At 58.3% G+C, this 18,652-nt stretch overlaps 1 protein-coding gene across 2 annotated transcripts in view; it reads right to left on the bottom strand.

Moving 5' to 3' along the window:
* Positions 1–18,652, bottom strand: part of STIMATE (STIM activating enhancer) — a 38,456-nt gene that overhangs the window by 3,967 nt on the left and 15,837 nt on the right. For both annotated transcript variants that reach the window (XM_008260802.5, XM_070050726.2), the window contains exons 2-7: positions 9,908–9,956; positions 7,906–8,001; positions 6,053–6,174; positions 2,630–2,742; positions 1,704–1,781; positions 553–702 (exon numbers count right to left, since the gene is read on the bottom strand). In XM_008260802.5, coding sequence (XP_008259024.1) covers positions 553–702; positions 1,704–1,781; positions 2,630–2,742; positions 6,053–6,174; positions 7,906–8,001; positions 9,908–9,956 — 608 coding nt within the window. The remainder of the gene's footprint in view (positions 1–552; positions 703–1,703; positions 1,782–2,629; positions 2,743–6,052; positions 6,175–7,905; positions 8,002–9,907; positions 9,957–18,652) is intronic.

Here is an 18,652-nt window from a genome sequence, read left to right as displayed (position 1 = left end):
GCCTCCTAGGGGAAGACATCAGCACCAAGCTGTTCCCACCCACAGCCTGGGGCTCAGCACTGCATGGGAACGCCCCAAGGCCACAGCACAGAGGCGTGGGCTGAGAGCTGCGGGGCTGCGAGGACCTGTGTCCTTGCCCCCAGGCTGCTGGGCATGACCAGCGTGGGTCCCCCAGGAGACTGGAAAACGAGGGGAGAGGAGGGTGCTCCTGTACGATCTGGCCACGCCCCACGTTTGGAGGTTTCGGCTGGCTCAGCCGATGCTTCCCTTGCCCATCGGGAGTGGGCAGGGATTCAAACACCCTCACGCTTGAAGCACAACCATGAGGCTCCCGAGGGTCCCTGTGCCAGCTTCCCTGGGGCGTGGCGGCCCCTCCTTTCCTGTGGCTCTCAGACAACTGCAGAGATGGAGGCGGGCCACACCCACCACCTGCGCCCCCTGCTGTCCTGCGAAGGCCCAGGGGACGGGCGAGGGTCCCGGGCTGGACAGAGCCGTCTTGACCTGGGCCCAGCCTCCCCTCGCCGTGACGTGACGTAGCTAGGGAGGCCCTACCTCGGCCTCGGGCTCCTCGTGGGACGCGGCCCTTCGGTAGCGGACCTTGCTCCCGTTCCTCGAGTCCTGGCTGCATCCCCTTTCTTCCAGCTTAGCTTTCGTCTTCCCCTTCCTCATGAGGAAGTTGTCCACCACCCAGAACATCAGCGCCTGTGGGGAGGACACTGGTTACCCCGCGACACAGCGTTCTCAAAGCTCAGCGCAGCAGCCCCAGTCCACCCCAGCTCACAGAGCTCACAACCAGGGCGAGACACCTCACCCACTCCGACCGTCTCCCAGGGGCTTAGAGATTCCGTCTCTCTTTGCTTTGCCTTTTTTTTTTTTTTTAAATATTTACTGTCATTTTATTTAAAAGAGAGAGAGAGACAGAGTCACACAAAGATCTTCCATGCACTGTCCCACTGCCCAGGTGCCTGTAGCCAGAAGCGCAGAACTCACACAGGGTCTCCCACATGAGAGGCAGGGATGTGAGTCCAGGAACCCAAGGACTTGAGCCATCCCTGCTGCCTCCCAGGGTGCACTGCAGTAGGAAGCTGGCATCAGGAGGAGCTGGAACTCAGACCCAAGGCTCTGCTCTGGGATGTGGGTGTCCCAGCTGCTGCACCAAAAGCCCACCTCGCTGCTTCAGTTTTCTTATGAGCAACAGGAAAGAAAACCCAGGCCTGTTCACCCCCGGGTGTGGTGGAAGCTGGTGCGGCAGCGACACCTGCTCCGGCCCCGCTCCGGCTCCTCGGGCCAGGCTGCACCATCATCTCAGCCCCGGCTGCCTCACCATTTCTGTCACTATTTCCCAGCTTCTAGACACTGTCCTCATGCTTTTCTCTTTGAGATTTGTGGTCAGAAACACCCAACAGTGGCTCATCTGAAATGATGATCTACAAGTTGGCGTTATGCACAGGAAGGCCAGGGCGTCCCCGGCAGGGAAGGCAAGACCAAGTTCCCAGGGGCCTTCATCTTCCACAGGGTCCTGGGGGGAGGGGGCTGCCTTCCCAAGACGCAATCCCACCTTTTCCAGGTCTGGGAGTGGGGGCAGGGAGGTGACAAATGGACACACAGAAATGCCTGGGGTCTAATCCGTGAGTTTTCTGCTGGACTCAGAACTCTGAATGGGGAGGGGGCAAACCGGGCAAAAACTTTAACGTGGCACTGACGTTGACAAAGAAGGGGACGATCAGCATGACGATGGCCAGTTTCAGGTCTGGGTTTTCAATGGGGTTCAGTAGGGCCACCTGCAAGGAGAATGCACTTGGTGAGGTGGGGAGGGGCCACACACAGGGTTGCCCAGCCCCCCAGGCCCCCAAGAGACCACGCTGGGCAGTCAGTGCGGCAGGGGCTCCCCCTCCTCCGCGGTGAGGACCTGCAGGGCGCAGTGGGCTTCCAGCTCCTGAGCCAGAGCAGACAGTGCCCCGGAGAGGGACAGCAGCTGGATCCCCAGGGAGGAGCGTGGGTTCTGGGCAGCGGGGCGCCAGGCCACTTTCTAGTGGAAACCCTGCACCCCAGCCACCTCCCAGACAACAGCTCCGGAACGCCACGGCTTATTCCTTGAAACAAAGAAAGGCCAGCCACAAAGGAAGCCAAAGGGAGACCAGGATCTGAGCCACTTGTTCCTGAGGGCTCTCTGGCTGGTCTGCTGTGGTATGCGCAGGAGAGAAGCCATGGGGGTTTGTCTGTGCAGCCCTGGGGCCAGGCCTGGGAACCTGTGGGCTCACCAGAACCCCAGCATACCTGGTGGTTAACGATCGCGACACCTGTAAACTCAACATTTACACGCTCTGACCCTGAAGGACAATGTTGGCTGGTGAGTGATCTTGTGTGTGCGTGCAGGTGTGTACGTGCGTGCACATGTGTGTGTAGGGCTTGTATTTCCAGCAGCTTTACACGCCCCCAGGCATCAGCAAGGCAGAGTTGTGTAAATGAAGGGGTCGAGTTAAGGCACTCCTGAGTGGCGCCTATCAGACCAAATCCAGGGTACAACTCGAGGAGTGAACATCCAGACGAGGCTGGTGTCGAATTGGTGGGGGAGGGAGTGCTGTGGGCTCAGCTCGGCCGCGGGCTGACGCAGGGGCAGGAGGCAAACCTTTTTCCACTGCAGGATTAGGAGGACGATGAAGACGACGGACTTCTCAAAGATCATGATCACGATGTAGAGCGCGCACTGCCCGGCCCAAGCTCCGCACTGCAGAGGGTCTCCTGCAGGATGGGGGGGGGGGGGGGGGACTGAGTCACACGGCCACGGCCACGGTCCCCACGGCCCCTCCTGCGCCCCACAACACTGACTGAACGGTGCTGAGAGCGCCCCTGGGCCCTGGCAACCCCGCCCTCCTAACGCACAAAACAAGTGCTCTGAATAAAACCAGAGAATTCCTAATTTGGAGACACCAGAATGGCCATTTCTTTTCCCCACGAGATGCTAAGGACAGGAAAGCACTAAAGTTAGAAAGCGGTAGCTGCGGAGCTTGGGAAGCGGGCGTTTTCTGTCCGCTGGCAGTGGAGGCCGTGTGAAGCAAGACTGCTATTATTATCTGTGTTGACTTTTCCAGGCCTGGTGCTCTGCTTCCCTCCCCCCGCCCGCGCGGGCTGACGGGTGGATTTTGAAATGCGGTCTTCAGCCTCTCTGTGGCCTCCCGTGTTTGTGCCTCAGCGCTCAGAGCGGAACCCTGACCCTGGAGGAGTGCAGATCCTGACTTGCATGGGTCACAACGAAACACCCTCGGGGCGAGCAGGTGGGCCAAGGCCATGCTTGAGAAACCCCAGAGGCAGGCGGTCTGCGCCGGGGGACACTCAGGCCCTAGGGGCCTCCAGAGTGCTCCCAGAGGGTCCCCACAGAGGGGACCAGCTCCTCGGGGGGTGGGGGGGATGATCCTGTGACACACAGAACCCCCAGGCCGGGCCCTAGGCAGCCACACTCAAACTGCAAAACCCAGGGGAGAGTGGCAGAGGCCGCCCCTGGCTGGCCCCAGAGGCTGTCCGAGCTGCCTGACCATGGCTGGTTAGCAAAGGGGGCAGGGAGGTAACATTTCAGGGGAGGCAAAAGCCCCCAGTCTGGGCTATGGGAAGAACACGCGGTCCCGGAACAATCCGGCTTCTCCTGTGAGTGCCGGCCGCACGGCGGAGGCAGCAGCGAATGCCTTTATGCGGCCGTCATGGACACAGCACAGGGCCATTCCCTTTTCTGGAAAGCCGGGGGAACGAGCAGGGCCTCTCTGCGGCCTCCTCTCTGCGCCCCAGCCACTGGAGGCCCGACCCTGCCTCACTGCGCAGTCGGGGAGCTTCGCTCACTGTCCTGGCCTGACTTAGGAAACGCTCTCAACCACAACAGACGAGGTGGGTGTCCAAGCCACGAGGAAAGACTGGGCACGGTCAGACAGGAAGTGCTACCGGGAAAGGCTTCTGAACTGGGTAGGGCCGGCTGCCGCGCAGGCGGACACGTGGCACTGCTGTTTGCCATCAAAGGAACATCCACTGGCTCCCAGGGTGCTCCTCACTTTTAGGCGGCTGACAACAGAGGCCAAGAGCCCTCCTCTCGTCTGCCTCCCTCGGCCAAGGCTGCACACCTTGTGAGGGGAGCCGACCTGCTGTTGCTGGCTCAGGAAACACAAGGGCCTGAGCCAGGGAAGGCAGGCGGGCCACGAAGGCCGGGAAGGGTTCGAGAACAATCTCCAGGCAGCCTGCAGGAGGCGCCTGCCTGATCGTGCGTGGTCCAGGGGAGCCCCACCCGGCACTCGGACCACGATGGCCAGAGGGTTAAGCCATGGCGCTTTAAGCCACTTGTTCTGCGACGCTTTGTTACAGCAGTGACAGACACCAACAGCAAGGGGCAGAAACCAACAACCACAGGTGACCGAGCAACCTGTCCTCAGCCGGGGCAGGGGCTCAGGCCAGTCCTTGGTGGAGGGCAGCTCTCTCTGGAGACCCCGCGGCAAGAAGACTCTGGGTCCCAAAGGTGGAGGTGGCGGTGAGGCCAGGGGTGGAGGAGGAAGTGAAGCACTGCCCTCCTCCTGCCCGCCTGGCAGTGCCCGAGGCCTGGAGGGCGGGGACCAGGCCCGCTGGGCTCCCAGGGCACTGAGAGCCCCCAAGCCCCCAAGCTGCCTCAGTGCCAGTCGGCCACAGCTGAGTCCAGAGTCCTGCCTTCCAGACGGGATCTCTACAGCAGGAGGAGGAGGAGTGGGTGTGGGAGGGGGTGTGGGAGGGCGGGGTATCTGGGTGCAGACGGCATGATGTACCCCCTCCCATCATGCGCTGGCTGGGCAAGCTCCGCGTGCCACCTAACTCCCCCGGGGGTGCGCTCTGCAGACGGGGACACCACCGTGCTGGCTCACACACACCGTAGTCTGTTTCCGCCTGGCAAGCCCAGCAGTCAGGCACAGGGAACTCCTCAGGCTGTCACCTGACACTATCTTAAGTCGGTGACTCACCAGGTGGTCAAGTGACCAAGCTAAGACAAGACCTCCTCGGGCACATCTCCCTCCAGTGGAGAACATTATTTAAGATTTCTAGAAACACCCAAGCCAGTTCTGCCGTCTCCCTCTGAACTGCCATTCCCCCGGGCATCCTCAGCCATCTGGGAGTTGAGTTGTCCTGGGACCCAGAGCCCTGAGCTTGTGGGGAAGTGAGCAGGAAGGGAGAGGGGGCCCAGACAGGCCCCCGGCACTGCCTCCTGTCACGACCATCTTTCAGCGACGGCTCCGACTGGCGAAGGGCAGCTCCTGCTTGCAGACAGCTCAGGAGGTGGAGAGTGCTGAGGGTGCCCCTCAAGCCTGTCCTGTGACCCCAGAGGGCAGCGAGCACCTGGGGAGGGCATCTCTCACCAGCAGCCCCTGCCGAGGCCACATCGAGCTGTTTCCCGTAACCTGGGCCGGCGTGAAGGCGCTGCTGTATTCTGTATTCTGCGGGGTCTGACGAGACAGGAGTGGGTCCCTGCTGGGGCCAGCACCCAAAAGCTATCTGTTTTAAGCCGTGTCGCTGAGTGAGGATGGACCTGTGTCCCGGCAGACAGGGATAGCGAGGCAACCTGGCCCTAGATGTGTACCTGCTCCAGCCCCAGCTGTGCGATCTGTGTGCTGTCAGAGGAATGGCGTGACCCCAGGACATGCAGAGCCTTGTAGCAGAGAGGAGGGTGGGCCTCCCACCTCCCCACTGAGCATTCCCAGGCTGAGAGCTGTCCGTCTCTAACATGGTGGGCAGGTGAGGAGAGCTCCATGGGGAGACTGGCACCATAAGCTGGCCTCACAGCCCTGCAGGTAGGATCACAGGTGCCTCTGGTAGGAGCAACCACTGGCCGCCCCGCCCCGAGTCCAAGGTGCCTCTCTACTCCTTCTACCATCCTTGCCACAAACCTGAGAGCCTGGCAGTGAAGTGGGCATCATGCCCCCAAGTGGGCACTTGGCCCAGAACCAACCCCTCCACCAGATGGAGGGGACAGCCAACAGGTGCTGAGCCCTGCCGGATTTAAAGGGTAGGCAGCCCCAGCACACCCCCTCTGGTGCCCGTGGCGTGTTACCATATTCGCCGAAGCGCAGGGACTCCCACTGCTGCCACTCCACCAAGACGCTGACGGCGCGCACCCCGGCGTAGATGAGCAGCATGCCCACGGTGGCGTCCAGGAGAAAGTTGATGAGGTACCTACGAGGAGCGGACACGCTGGCGGTCAGGGGGCTGCGGGCTGGGGATGGTGCTTCCAGGGAGAGAGGGCAAGGCTGTCCTTGCGTGGGGGCTGGCCGCCGTGACCGTGCCCACACACACTCCAGGACAGAACGAGGACGTGCACTCTCGTGAGGAGGGGACCACTGTGGGAGAGGGGAGGGGACAAAGGAACTGAGAAGTCCCCGCGTGTTCCTGCCAGGAGAAGGCTGAACACAAGACAGGGCACTTGGAGGCGGGCAAGGAAATCGAGGGGAAAACAGAACTGACCAGGACGGAAGGAAATGAGTAAGCATGGCTGGACGGTTCGAATGCTGTCAGTGAGGGGCCTGCAACTGTGCTGCGGCACCAACGCTCAGCCCCTAGCAAGTCCCAGCAAGGAACATTTGCACCCATTCAGGACGCAGCTTTACAGCCACGGCCAAAGGCAAGATGGCGGGAGGAGGCCGTGGGGGAGATCAGGTACCCCGCTGACCACATGTTCTGAGGTCGGCTTCCAGGTCTGACACAAAGCCTCTGCCCTCTCCAGACAAGACCCCCACCCTTAACAACAGGCCCGAGCCTAGATCTCCACGACTGGGCTGAGCACAGGCTCCAGCTCTCCCCAGCAGAGTGGGAGGGTCATGGGCTCACGCAGACCGTCCGGAATCCCTTCTGACAGCCTGGAGACATGAGGCCCGGCTGCTGGGCGCTGGCCAGTTGTGGTGGCTTGAGCCACTCTGCAGGCTCGCAGCCGCTCACACCGCCAGGCGCTGTCACTGCACTCTAACCCCAGAGGCAGAGGCTGTGCTTGGGACCCCAGGGCCACCAGACCAGGGCCTCTGGCCTGCCCTTCCTCTTTCAAGTCACAAGGGGTCACTCTCAGACCAGTGACGGAAGGAGCAGCAGCTGCTTCTGGTTCAGGGTCTCCTCTGGCCCGAGGCTCTGTGCGCTCGGATACGGATACCTCACTGGTGTCCAGAGCTCCACGCACCTGACTCCTTGGAGCACCCAGGACCCATCCTGCAAATAACCCATGGACGGACACACTGGCTCATGTTCACCTACACGACTCACTGAGCCGTGGGTGCCAGGCCTCGAGCATAAAACCAGAAGGCTCTATACTCTGTACTCAACAGAGGTGAGACAGAGAGATGGCAGGACATCACGTGGGTTCAAGTCCCAGCTCCACCACCCCTGGGCTACGTGAACCTCTCTGTGGCCGGTTTCCCTGACAGCAGAATGGGCTTAGCCAGAGGATCCATCTGGCCAGGGCTGCCGGCAGGTGAAGGAGGCAGGGGACAGAGCCAGAGAGGAGGCGGTGAGCCCCCTCAGCCACGCCATCTCTATGAGGGGCCCCGTCCAGACACTGTGAGCCAGGGGCTCAGCAGGTCATGGCCTGACTGTGGCTTCAGACAGACAGCTCTGGAACTGTGTGAACGGCACCATGCCGACAGGAAAGGGGACCCATACTCCTCGGGTCACAGAGGTCAAGAATGGTCAACAACAGCTCTGACCTGCAGGGTGCTGTGGGGGAGCTGGGGGAGCCAAGGCACAGAGCAACCACCCCCACGCAGAGCCCAAGAGCCCAGGGACAGCGGCATGCGAGCTTGGGGTAGGGGCAGCACACACAGGACCTCAGCTCAGGGGGACACAGCGCAGCGCCCTCCCCAAGCCAGAGAGAGCAGGATGGGCGCAGAGGGCAAGGGCAGCCCACGGAGTCAGTACACTCACAGTGAACAAGGGTCCTCTTCCGTGAGATCTGCTAGGTACACGTTTGCAAAGTGGATGAAGAGCATGCCTATGGCTTGTTTCGAAGTGTCTAAAAACCTGTGCGAAACAGAAGTGACACTGGTTAGCAGCCTGATGGGAGTGGGGGCGGCCAGCTTGGAAAGACGACCAGTCTACACCAGGTAGAAAGCCAACAGGGAGACACCCACCTTCCAACGACCAATCCTGACTTCTGGGGCCTACAGGACCAAGCTGGGGGTGGCATTTCAGCTGCCTTTCAAAGTCTCAATAAACTTGCCCTGGAAATTCTTACAGGGCCCTCGATGGATGTCATTTAAAGTACGTGTGTTTAATGCTTCACCTTTCGTTACTTCAAAATAAAACGCCCAGTCTGGTCACTGTCTTGATGGGGCCCCATCCGAAGTCACTCAGCACAGGCTGCACTGTGTGCACACGCGCGAGCCTTGCACAGATCCAGCACGGCAGCGGACGCCCTCACAACTTTTAACTGCTGCTACTCAAGCAGGTCAGAGCAGGTGGCCTCCTAGAAGGGGCCAGAGAGGAGACGGTCCAGGTTCTGCGGGCCACATGTTCTCGGCCACACCAACCACTCAGCCCTGCCGTGGCGGCATGAAGGCAGCTGCAGACGCTGCCCCTCCAGCAGCGGGTGGGCCTGCAGGCTGGGGTGGGCCAGCCCCCCGGGCGAAATGCCAAGCTCACTCAAACAACAGTAGCCACCCTGTCACCCCGTCCGCGTGGCAGGAACGTGGGGGCGGGCGCTGTGTTCCTTTAGTCTCTCCTTTGCCATGATCAACCAGAACTCAGTCCACGGTCACCTGTCTCGGCCTCCAGCTGGATGCCGGTCATGGGGTCTCAGGATGGGAATGGACCATGGTGAGTATCCAGACCCACCCTGTGACCGAGGCTTAGAAATCGCGCCCTAAACTCACTGGCCAGGAGTTCACACACAGAGTCCAGGTCGCCCCCCAGCCCCAGGTGGGAGCCTCCCCTCTCAAGTTCTGAGTTCTGTGAGCAGTTCTAGCAATGTTTAAAAACACATTTATTTATTTGAAATGGTAGAGAGAGAGAATATCTTCCATGCAGTGGTTCACTTCGCAAATACCTACAATGCCAGGACTGGGCCAGGGTCTACCACATGGGTGGCAGGAACCTAAGTACCTGAGCCACCCTCCACTGCCTCTGAACTACATTAGCAGGAAACTGGACTGGAAATGTAAGAACCAGGACTTGAAGTGGGCTCTCCAATATGCGACAAGGGTATCCCGAATAGTGGCTTAACCTACTATGACCAAACACCTAAGGAACCTGTAAGGGGACCCTTGACTTCGTAGCCGAGTTGAACAGAAGAGTGGGGACCCAGAGGACCCATTATCTCGACTGGCATCCAAGGTGGGGGGCAGCCTTGGGGAGAAGAGCCCTCGACTCCTGGGGTCCCCAGGTAGACAGCGGCAGAACCGAAGGCAACGACGGGACACTCGGTGTCTGGAGAGCTGAAAAGCTGACTGACGTGGGGAAAGTGTGGCGCTGGAAGTGAAGCGGGCAGGAAGTCGTTCCCCTTTATCCTAGGACCGAGGAAGGCTAGTTTTGGGGAGGGGCACTCACACTGTGTGTGACACGTCTCTGATTTCAGACTGGGTTTGTTACACACAGAGACTACAAAAGCCCAGAACCTCATCTAACAACAGCAGAGACAAAGGGGCCTGTAGCAGAGACTAACGCATTTGTACTACCCTCCATCTTCCAAACCCAGAAGCTGAAAGATTGTAGAATAAAGGTAGGCCGCTCAGATGTCGACAGAAACAGATGGACTTGCATTTATACAGAGCTCCTCGGGTCAGCTGCGTAAGGGCTTCCAGACCCTTTATGTTAGAGCTAACTTCTCCATCCACCCCCTACCCATTTCAGCATCCCTATGCCCCACAAAATCCCACAACCCAGCACAGTCCACAGCACGCTAGGAATGAGTCCGTAACTAAACACGTACCATATCCTCCATGGCCGCCTCTCGTGCTTTGGTTCTCGGAAGCGTTTGACTGAAAGAGAAGAGAGAAGTCAGTGCTTTCCAAGGCAACAGCATCAGGCGCACCGTGTCGGTCCCCTCGCGGTCTGCACCCTCTCAGCTGTGACGTCACACAGGCCCTACCCTGCTGAGGACCAGCACCGGCTTTCAGAGCTGGGCACTAAGGAAGAGTGACTCCTGGCAGCAGGCACAAGCCCACATGTCCTTCTGCTTTGTGACAAAGCTCACTCAGCTAAGCACTGGAGAGAACGAAGCAGCACTCAGCTGCTTCTAGCTTCTGGACATGTTCTACCCAAGGACAAGGCCACACATCCGCACACACACACGCGTGCGTACCAGGTGCCTGCTCCAAGCCAGACACGGGCTACACAAAGGCAGACCCGACTGTCTGGCAACTGGGGGACAGGCACACAGCCACAGCGTGGTAAGCAAAGCCTGTGGTGGAAGGTCAGCTGGGGCCTCCCGCCTTGGGGGAAGGGAGATGGTCAAGCCAGGCCCCGAAGGCCAGGTAAGAGTTTGGCAGAAGGACGAGGGAGGGGAAAGAAGGTACATTCTGGCCAAGCCAATGCCAAGAACGGGCGGCTCCAGGGATACCACATGGCAGGGCATATCTGGCAGAAATTCAGTTGGCCTTCGTAATAAGGGAACCTGCTGGGGCAGTAGCAGGCAAGAGCTGACAAACTGAGCAGGGGCCAAAGGAGCGAGGGTCTTGAGTGCTGGGCCGGGCAGCCTGGTAGGAATTCTGCGGGAGGAGCTCGAAGAGAGCCACAGCCAAACGCCCTCAGCGTGGATGATGGACGGCTGGAGGAGGACGAGGCTGCGGTCCCAGCTCTGGGCAGGGGCACTCCAGCCACCGGGTCAGCCACCGCCCAGTCATCCTCAGTCTGCGTCTGCAGACACAGCCGTGCCAACAAGAGGAATAGAGTTTCAAAGCCACACGTCCACCAATGAAGCCTCGGCGTGCACCCACACGACAATTCTATCTACCGAACCAGCGCTGCCTGTGTGAGGCGGGCGACGCTCTGGAGGGACGGTACTCCTGTTAGCAGGCAGGTGCCGCCAGTGCGGGGCGGGGTGGGGGGGAGAGGATGGCATCCAGCTCAGTAAACCTGCTCTCTGGGCAAACACGGGCAGGCAAGGGCTGCCTGAACGGAGAACAGAACCGCACATCTGGTGCTCAGAGACACGGCGCTCGAGGGGGACCAGGAAGCAGGAGGGGCTAATGTGTCACAGATCCAAAACTTCAACGCTGTCGGAGATTCTGAAGTTGGGGCCAGAGGTTCCAGTCAACCAAACGGCTCTCGGCGCCGAAGGCTCCTTCCCAGGAGCAGGCCACGAGGACCGGAGGGACCAAGGAGAGCCATTCAGGACACAACCGCCTGGAGGAGAGCCCCTGGCCTGGGCCAGGGTCACTGCGCTGTCCAGGGGAAATCTGTCTTCACCCCTACAAGACAAAAGGCGTCAAACTGCTCCCCAGGACAGTGCCCGTGTCCCCAGGAGACGCACTCAGAAACAGCACAGTGGCTGCAGTGTGTTTTCAAACAGTTAAGGGGGTAACTGCGCATTACCTAATTATATAATTAATACACAGTATAAGCACTATAATTACAACATATGCGATTATGTAATAAACCTATTATGCTATAACACTATATTGATGTAAGTGTACACATATTGAGAAAGGGAAGCAAACACGGTTTTACAGGCTTATTATGGGCTGTGTCCCCTAAATTCATATACTCAAAAGCCCTAACCTCTGGCCCTCAGTACACAGGGGTGTTTAGAGAGGTGGCCTTCAAACGGGTGATTAAGGCTAAATGAGGTTCTGTGGGTGGGCCCTGCTCCGATCGGACCGGTGTCCTGCTAGGAGGAGAGGACACAGCTGTGTGACTGCACCAGACCATGTGGAGGCACGGGCAGTGGAGACAGGTGAAGGTCTGTGATGTTTTGCTACACAGCCCCAGCCCACTGATCCTCGGGCAGCAGGGTGGGCAGTGAATCTCATGGAGGCCCACCGGGGTCTCTATGACAGCAGGACTTAGATTTTTCTGCAGACAAAGAGTTGGTGGGGGAGGCGGTTAGGAAACATGCTCCAGAAGAATGAACTAGGACAAACATCCAAAGCTGAGCTTGGCAAAGTCTGTGAAGATCTCCAATGCCCGCGGCCCTCCCTCCTGCAACGCCCTGCCACACAGATCCCACAGGTGCGGCTGCAGCCGTCCGGACGCACAGCGGTGTTCCCTGCAACATCGCCAGAGCAAAACCCTGGGAGGGAGCCAAAGCGGAGTACGCCAGCACGGGCTCGGCGGGCATACCTGCCATGGCACATGGACGCCACGTCACACCACGCAGCTGCTAAAAACAAGGTAGAGCTACACGAGCAAATACAGGACGATTTTCAAATCGTGTACATGCTGCAGAATATGCCTACTGATTCTGTTCATGTTTTCTCACATATTTATTTATTTGAAATGCAGAGTTAGAGAAAGAGGAAGAAGGAGAGGGAGGGTTGGAGGGAGGGGGAGGGGAGAGGGAGAAAAAGAGGGGCAGGGAGGAAGGGAGAGAGAGGTCTTCCATCTGCTGGTTCATCTTCCAATGGCTTCAATGGCCTGGGCTGGGGTGGGCCAGGCCAAAGCCAGAAGCCAGGAGCTTTTTTGAAATCTCCTACAAGGGTACAGGGGCCCAAGTACTTGGACCACCCTCCCAGGCGCATTAGCAGGGAGCTGGATAGGAAGTGAGCAGCCAGGACTAGAGCCAGTGCCCAAATGGGACGCCGGCCCTGCAGGCAGTAGCTCTCACTACGCCACAGTGCTCGCCCCTCATGTTCATTTAGAATGGTATATATACTTATTCATTCAGTTGATAGAGTGATGGGGAGAAAGAGAGTGGTGGAAGGGAGAGAGTGAGGGTCCTCCATCTGCTGGTTCACTCCCCCAAATGCCTGCAACAGCAGAAACTGAACCAAGCGAAAGCTAGAAGCCAGGAACTCCATCCAGGTCTCCCACACGGGTGGCAAGGACCCAAGTATACTTGGATCCTCTTTCACTGCCTTCCCAGGTGACTTAGTAGGGAGCTGAATCCTAAGTGTAGCAGCAGGGACTTGAACCAGCGCTCTGGCGACTTAATCCTCTGTGCCACAACATGCGCCCCTTTAATGGTGTTTATTTCTGCTGCCGTTACACATATCTTTTACCCTATTATCCTAACAGGATACCTAAGTGATTATTTTTGTTGTTGTTATTTATTTTTTCTGACAGGCAGAGCAGAGTTAGACAATGAGACAGAGAGAAAGGTCTTCCTTCCATTGGTTCACCCTCCAAATGGCCACTACGGCTGGCGTGTTGCGCCGATCTGAAGCCAGGAGCCAGGTGCTTCTCCTGGTCTCCCATGTGGGTGCAGGGCCCAAGCACTTGGGCCATCCTCTACTGCCTTCCCAGGCCACAGCAGAGAGCTGGACTGGAAGAGGTATAACGGGACTAGAACCCGGGGTGCTGGCGCCGCAGGCGGATGATTAGCCTAGTGAGCTGCGGCACCAGCCCCTAAGTGATTGTTACAAAGGGCTACTTCTGATGAAAGGAATTACAGGTCAGGGAGGCAGACTTTTTGTATCATTCTGAATGGTTTAAACATTCCTTCATGTATTTGTATTGCTTTTATTTCAAAATCTAGAAAAGGCAACCTTGGTTTGGGAAGTTGATGCAGCAAAGCAGGACCGAGACCTGGTGTCATTCATCGCTGGGCCTTGGGACAGGAACGGAGGATGTTGTGCTGGGGCAGCTACACACAGGAGCCCGCGACAGAATTCAGGTGGATTCACACTCTTCTGGAGGGGCTGGTGTTGCGGCATAGTGGGTTTAGCTGTCTTTTGTAATGCAGACATCCCACGTCAGAGTGCAGGTTCAAGTCCTGGCTGCGCTGTTTCCGATCCAGATTTAGGCTAATGCAGCTGGGAGGGAGAAGACTGTCCAAGTACAAGGGTCCCTGCCGCTCGTGTGGGAGACCCGAATGGAGATTCTGGCTCCTGGCTTCAGCCTGACACAGTCTTGGCTGTTGTGGGCATTTGAGTAGTGAATCCACAGATGGAACCTTTCTTTCTCTCTCTCTCTGCCTTTAAAAAATATATATGTATACATGTATATATATATGTATATATGTATATACATGTATGTATGCATGTAAAGTATAGCTCCTGTCTTCATTTCCCTTCCTCTTTTCTTGGAATATTCTAGAGTCAAAAATCTTTTTGTTTTTTTAATTAAAGAAAGAAGAAATACTAAGAGAACCGCTCCAAGTATGATTTGAAAAGGAGAACAAAACAGGGAAATTCACCCTCCGTCCTGTCTTGTGAAGGGGCCCCCTGTGTGACAAGGCCCACTGGGCAGGGGAGGAAATGGAAAACCTGGGCCTCCCTCACAAGCGAGAGGAGGGGAGAGGAGCCAGCAGGGAGCAGCAAGCAAGGGGCCACGCGGGACTGCTGCCTAGGAGCCCGTGCACCGGGGATGCTGGGCCTACGGTCAACAGGCTGGCTCCGGCTACTGTGCCGAGAGCAGCCTGAAGGGGTGACGCGGCAGCAGGGAGACTGGTTAGAGAACACGTCAACCTCGGGCAGAAAGACCGCAGAGCTGGCGAGGACGGAGGACAGGTCGGACCCGCGTGGAGCTGACCGTGGATGGGGTGCGAGGAGGCCAGAGCTCAGGCAGAGCACAGACCGGCTGGCCTGGCCTAACCGCCGGGGCTTCTGCAGCATGGAGACAGCTCACTCGGACGGGGCCCAGCAGGGCCACCACTCACCCCAAGGCCCAGTGGTGGCCAGAGGAGGGAGGCAGGCAGGTCTCCAGGGCTGCTCGGGCCTTGCCACCAGACCTGGAACCAAAGGTTGGTGGTGCAGCACCAGAGCGATGGCTCCCAGTGCCACCTCCAATGGCGCTTCTCCACAAACCGCCCCGCCCAGGGTCACACCACGTGTTATCTCCAGAGACGAGCCACGGCACTTCCACCATCCATCCCTCCACCCTCACCTCCTGGGGTCTCCTGAAGATAAAGTGCAGCGATGCCCTCCCCACTGCTCTCAGGACTCCCTGACACAGACACTCGTCAGGCTTCTCGCTGAGGATCTGTGTGCTGTGTGCACCACACCGCCATCAAATCAGACGCCCAGCTCCACCCTGCCTCGGCACCACGGGGTGTGCGGCGCTGCTCTCCCACGTGGCCGACGCCCTCTCCGCCTCGTTTAGTTTTTCATTTTATGTGAAAGGAAGTGAACCAGAGAGAGACAGAGAGGTATAGCTATTGGATCACCCACTAAATGTCCACAACAGCTAGAGCTGGGCCAGGCTGAAGCCAGACCACCTGCATGGCTGGCATGGACCCAGCGACTTGAGCCATCACCTTCTGCCTCCCAGGGCACTGCAGGAAGCTGGGCTGGGATGCAGGCGGCTTATCTGCTGCCCCAAACGTCCACCCTCCTTTTCATCCTTGTCTCAGCTCGCAGGCGGTCGCCTCCTTGGAAGCTCTGACGGCCTCACCTACAGGAGTGCACGGCTCACCTGCCTGCGCCTTGACCGCCTGTCCCAGTTCTATTGCCTTCACGCACCTCCTCCTCCTCGGAGATTCTTTCCCTTGGCTACTGCCTTCTCCCCACTAGCAAGTCAGCTCTGGAAGACAGGAACGTCTGCTCCCTTTACCCCTGCCTTCCTAGCACGGACAGGGAACTCGGCTCACGACAGGCGCACAGTGACAGCGGGGAACAAAGGAGTCCATTCTCTCTGTCCCCTAAGCCACGTTTATTGAGTACTGTCCAGGTGTCTATTGTTAATTCAATGCGTTCCATGAATTTTCAGGTTGGGTTCTCCCAGAGGCTTAGCTGGCAACCCTGAGTCCTGCAACGGGACTGGGGCGCTTTGGCTGTGGACGGAGCAGGCTGCCAGGGAGACTGCCAGGGGACAGTCACCCGACCTCTCTTCCTTCTCTGCCTGCCAAGGCAGGAGGAACCGGTCCACCAGGGCCTCCCTTACCACGCCTGGCCCGAGGAGCAAGAACCAGGCCATCTGGGTTTGTAGCCAGTCTAAGGGCCCACGAGGCTCCCAGCCAGCCAGCACCAGCTTTCCTCTTCCCTCGTGAGCTTCAGCCAGCAGCTGAGAAACAATGACCAGAGAGGAAGGAAAAAAAGGCGACGCTGTCCAGCAAATAAACAGGCTTCGCTCTCTGAACACAGGCCCCGCTGAGGCCGCTGCTCCCCAGGGAGCGGGGCGTGGAGCCATCTGCTGAGGCCACGGAGCACAGCAGGCCTGGCGCGGCCCCTGGGGGTCCTGCGGGAAGAAAGGAGTGTGGATATCAGGTGAACACACAGGGAGACGTGCCGCCTTAATAACACGGGTTTGGAAGATGCACATTAGTCACGATTTCCACCCAGCTTAGCCAAGGGCATGAGGAAGCAGGCGCGCCTGGGGTGCTGGAGGTGGGTCTGCGGGCCTGGTCCCCAGGGCCACCCAGCACTGTGGAGGCAGAGGTGCGACTCTGAGAGCCCCAGGGTGGGCACGAGCTGGAGGACGAGGACTCCAGGGTGTGAGGTTTGACCTCAGAGCCGAGGCGCTGACTCCCGTGTGAGTGTGAGCTCGCCTGTGCTCACGGAGACCCAGAGTCAACGGGCTGTCCATGCAGGACCCTCCCCTGCGAGCCAGCATCCCCAGGCAGCGGGGGACACTCAGGCTCCAGGGAACTCAGATGGGCTCCCTCCGTCCCTGCTCAGCGTCTCCCTGCCCTGCTGACCTGTCCTCCCCAGACAGAATTTCATTCATGCTCACAGTGGACAGGGGGGTTGTGTGTGTGTCTTCTACTGACCCCCAGATCACATGAAAAGGGCGAAACAGCAGCCGGCACCTGGGCAGTTTTAGACACTGGGACCCAGCAACCCCACTTCTAGAATCTTCCTCTCGTGACACTCACACCAATGCCCACAGGTCTGCAGCACCGCCCGTCAGAGGGGAGGCTTCAAACCAGCTACACGCTCACCCACAGGGAAGGGGTTAATGTACAGGGAAGGCTGTACATTCACAAGGGTGAATTTTATGGTACATAAATTATACCTCAATAAAGCTGTTCAAAAGTGACGCAGATCCGACTGTGTGGAAGAGGAAAAATGCCCGTGAGAGACGGGGGGAAGCAAGTCACTGAAGAAGCGACGGGAGGCGCGCACCTGCTAGCATCTGAACACAGCGATCTATGCTGAAGGAAATCCCCAGCCTCCAGGATACACTTCACTGTGGGGAGTCCCTACGGGACGGAATCACGCGCGCCTTCCCTCTCCATGCCGCTGCATTTCCTATTGCTTCAGCTCTGTACAGTGGGCCTGTGTGACTTCTGCAGTGAGGGGAAAAAAAGGTCTCCGCTGCTAAAAATAATAATTTTAAAAAATGACTAAATTACAATTTTGCACATTAGTTAATTAATACCCTTCCTCAAATCTAACTCATTTGGAGAACTCCCCTCTGAGACAACAGCTTCCTGCAGACAGAACTCACTGGGGACGGAGAGCAAGTCCCTTCCGCGGGAGCCGAGGGTCTGGCACTGATGCAGCCCCAGGTGCTCAAAGCTGCCAGGGCTCCCGCCCACCAGGCCAGGGGCTCCCTCGCATGTTCACGGTCGTGTAGGATTCTCCAGTTCTACCACCTTTCAACAGTTAACCAACACCATCAGTCCCGATTGTGCTGCCTTACGGGCGTTTGTCAAAAGCCTGCTTTCACAAAAGGACGGCCTTTCCTTGCAACCTTGACACCAGACCTGCAGACAAACGTGCTGCTCCTGAGCCCCAGTTCCTCAGAAGGAACGGCAGCTTCTGGCCACTGCCCCAGCTCACAAGCCGCCCCCCGCCCCGCTGGTGTGGACGTTGTTCTTCTGTGGCCTATGGTCAGAGGGTACACCCACTGGCCCCACTGCCCAGGGCTGAACTGCAAAATGCAGGCTGGATTCCCATCCCTGTAACCCACGGCTCCAACAGGTCCAGCAGAGAGGGTGTGTGCCCCTCCCCACACCGCGGACGGGCTGGATTCCCCGCTGCCCTTGCACTACCCGGGACCGGCTGAGCCTGCCTCTTCGGAAGCTCAGACCCCGAGACAGCATTACTCAAAGTCCAGAAAGGCCTCTAAAAGAGAACTAGCTCAGAAAACCTAAATGTAGATGGAAAAGCAATTCTAGAACGTTAGTCTACACTGAAGGTGGCTAACATCCCTATCTGTAACACACACGCAGTCCAAAACATCAAGGCTCATGGGAAGAAGCCGACTCCAGTCTTGATGCAGGTTCAACTGAGAATGTGTGGCCGCTGAAGTTCATTGGCACGGGGAAGAGGGCACAACAGGTCTTCTGGGGCAAGCCCCGCCTGCAGCTGCTCTTGCAACACCCTTAGTACAGCCCAGGCCCTCGGGCAACCCTGTCTCTGCCTCTGCCAGCAGAAAGGGGAGGGGAGGGGAGCCCCAAGTTCCCCAAGAGTGGGCAACACCCTGCCACCATCACCATGCGCTCCAGTCACCTGCGCTGGCTGCAGCCCCAAGCTCTGGGCTCCGGAGCCGTCTCGGCCAAGTGGTCATGTCAGTCGGGAAAGCTGGCTCATGGTGTGAAGAGTTCCCTTTCTCAACAAGCTCCCTGAACAAAGGCATGAGTGTAAGCAAGCATGTGCCATAGTGGGGGCTGAGGGAGGCCCAGAAAGAGCAG

This window comes from Oryctolagus cuniculus, chromosome 10 (assembly GCF_051225735.1).
Source record: "Oryctolagus cuniculus isolate XC-2025 breed Fujian yellow rabbit chromosome 10, ASM5122573v1, whole genome shotgun sequence".
Lineage (NCBI taxonomy): Eukaryota > Metazoa > Chordata > Mammalia > Lagomorpha > Leporidae > Oryctolagus > Oryctolagus cuniculus.
The sequence above is the reverse complement of the archived record's forward strand: the minus strand, read 5'-3'. Positions and strand labels throughout refer to the sequence as shown.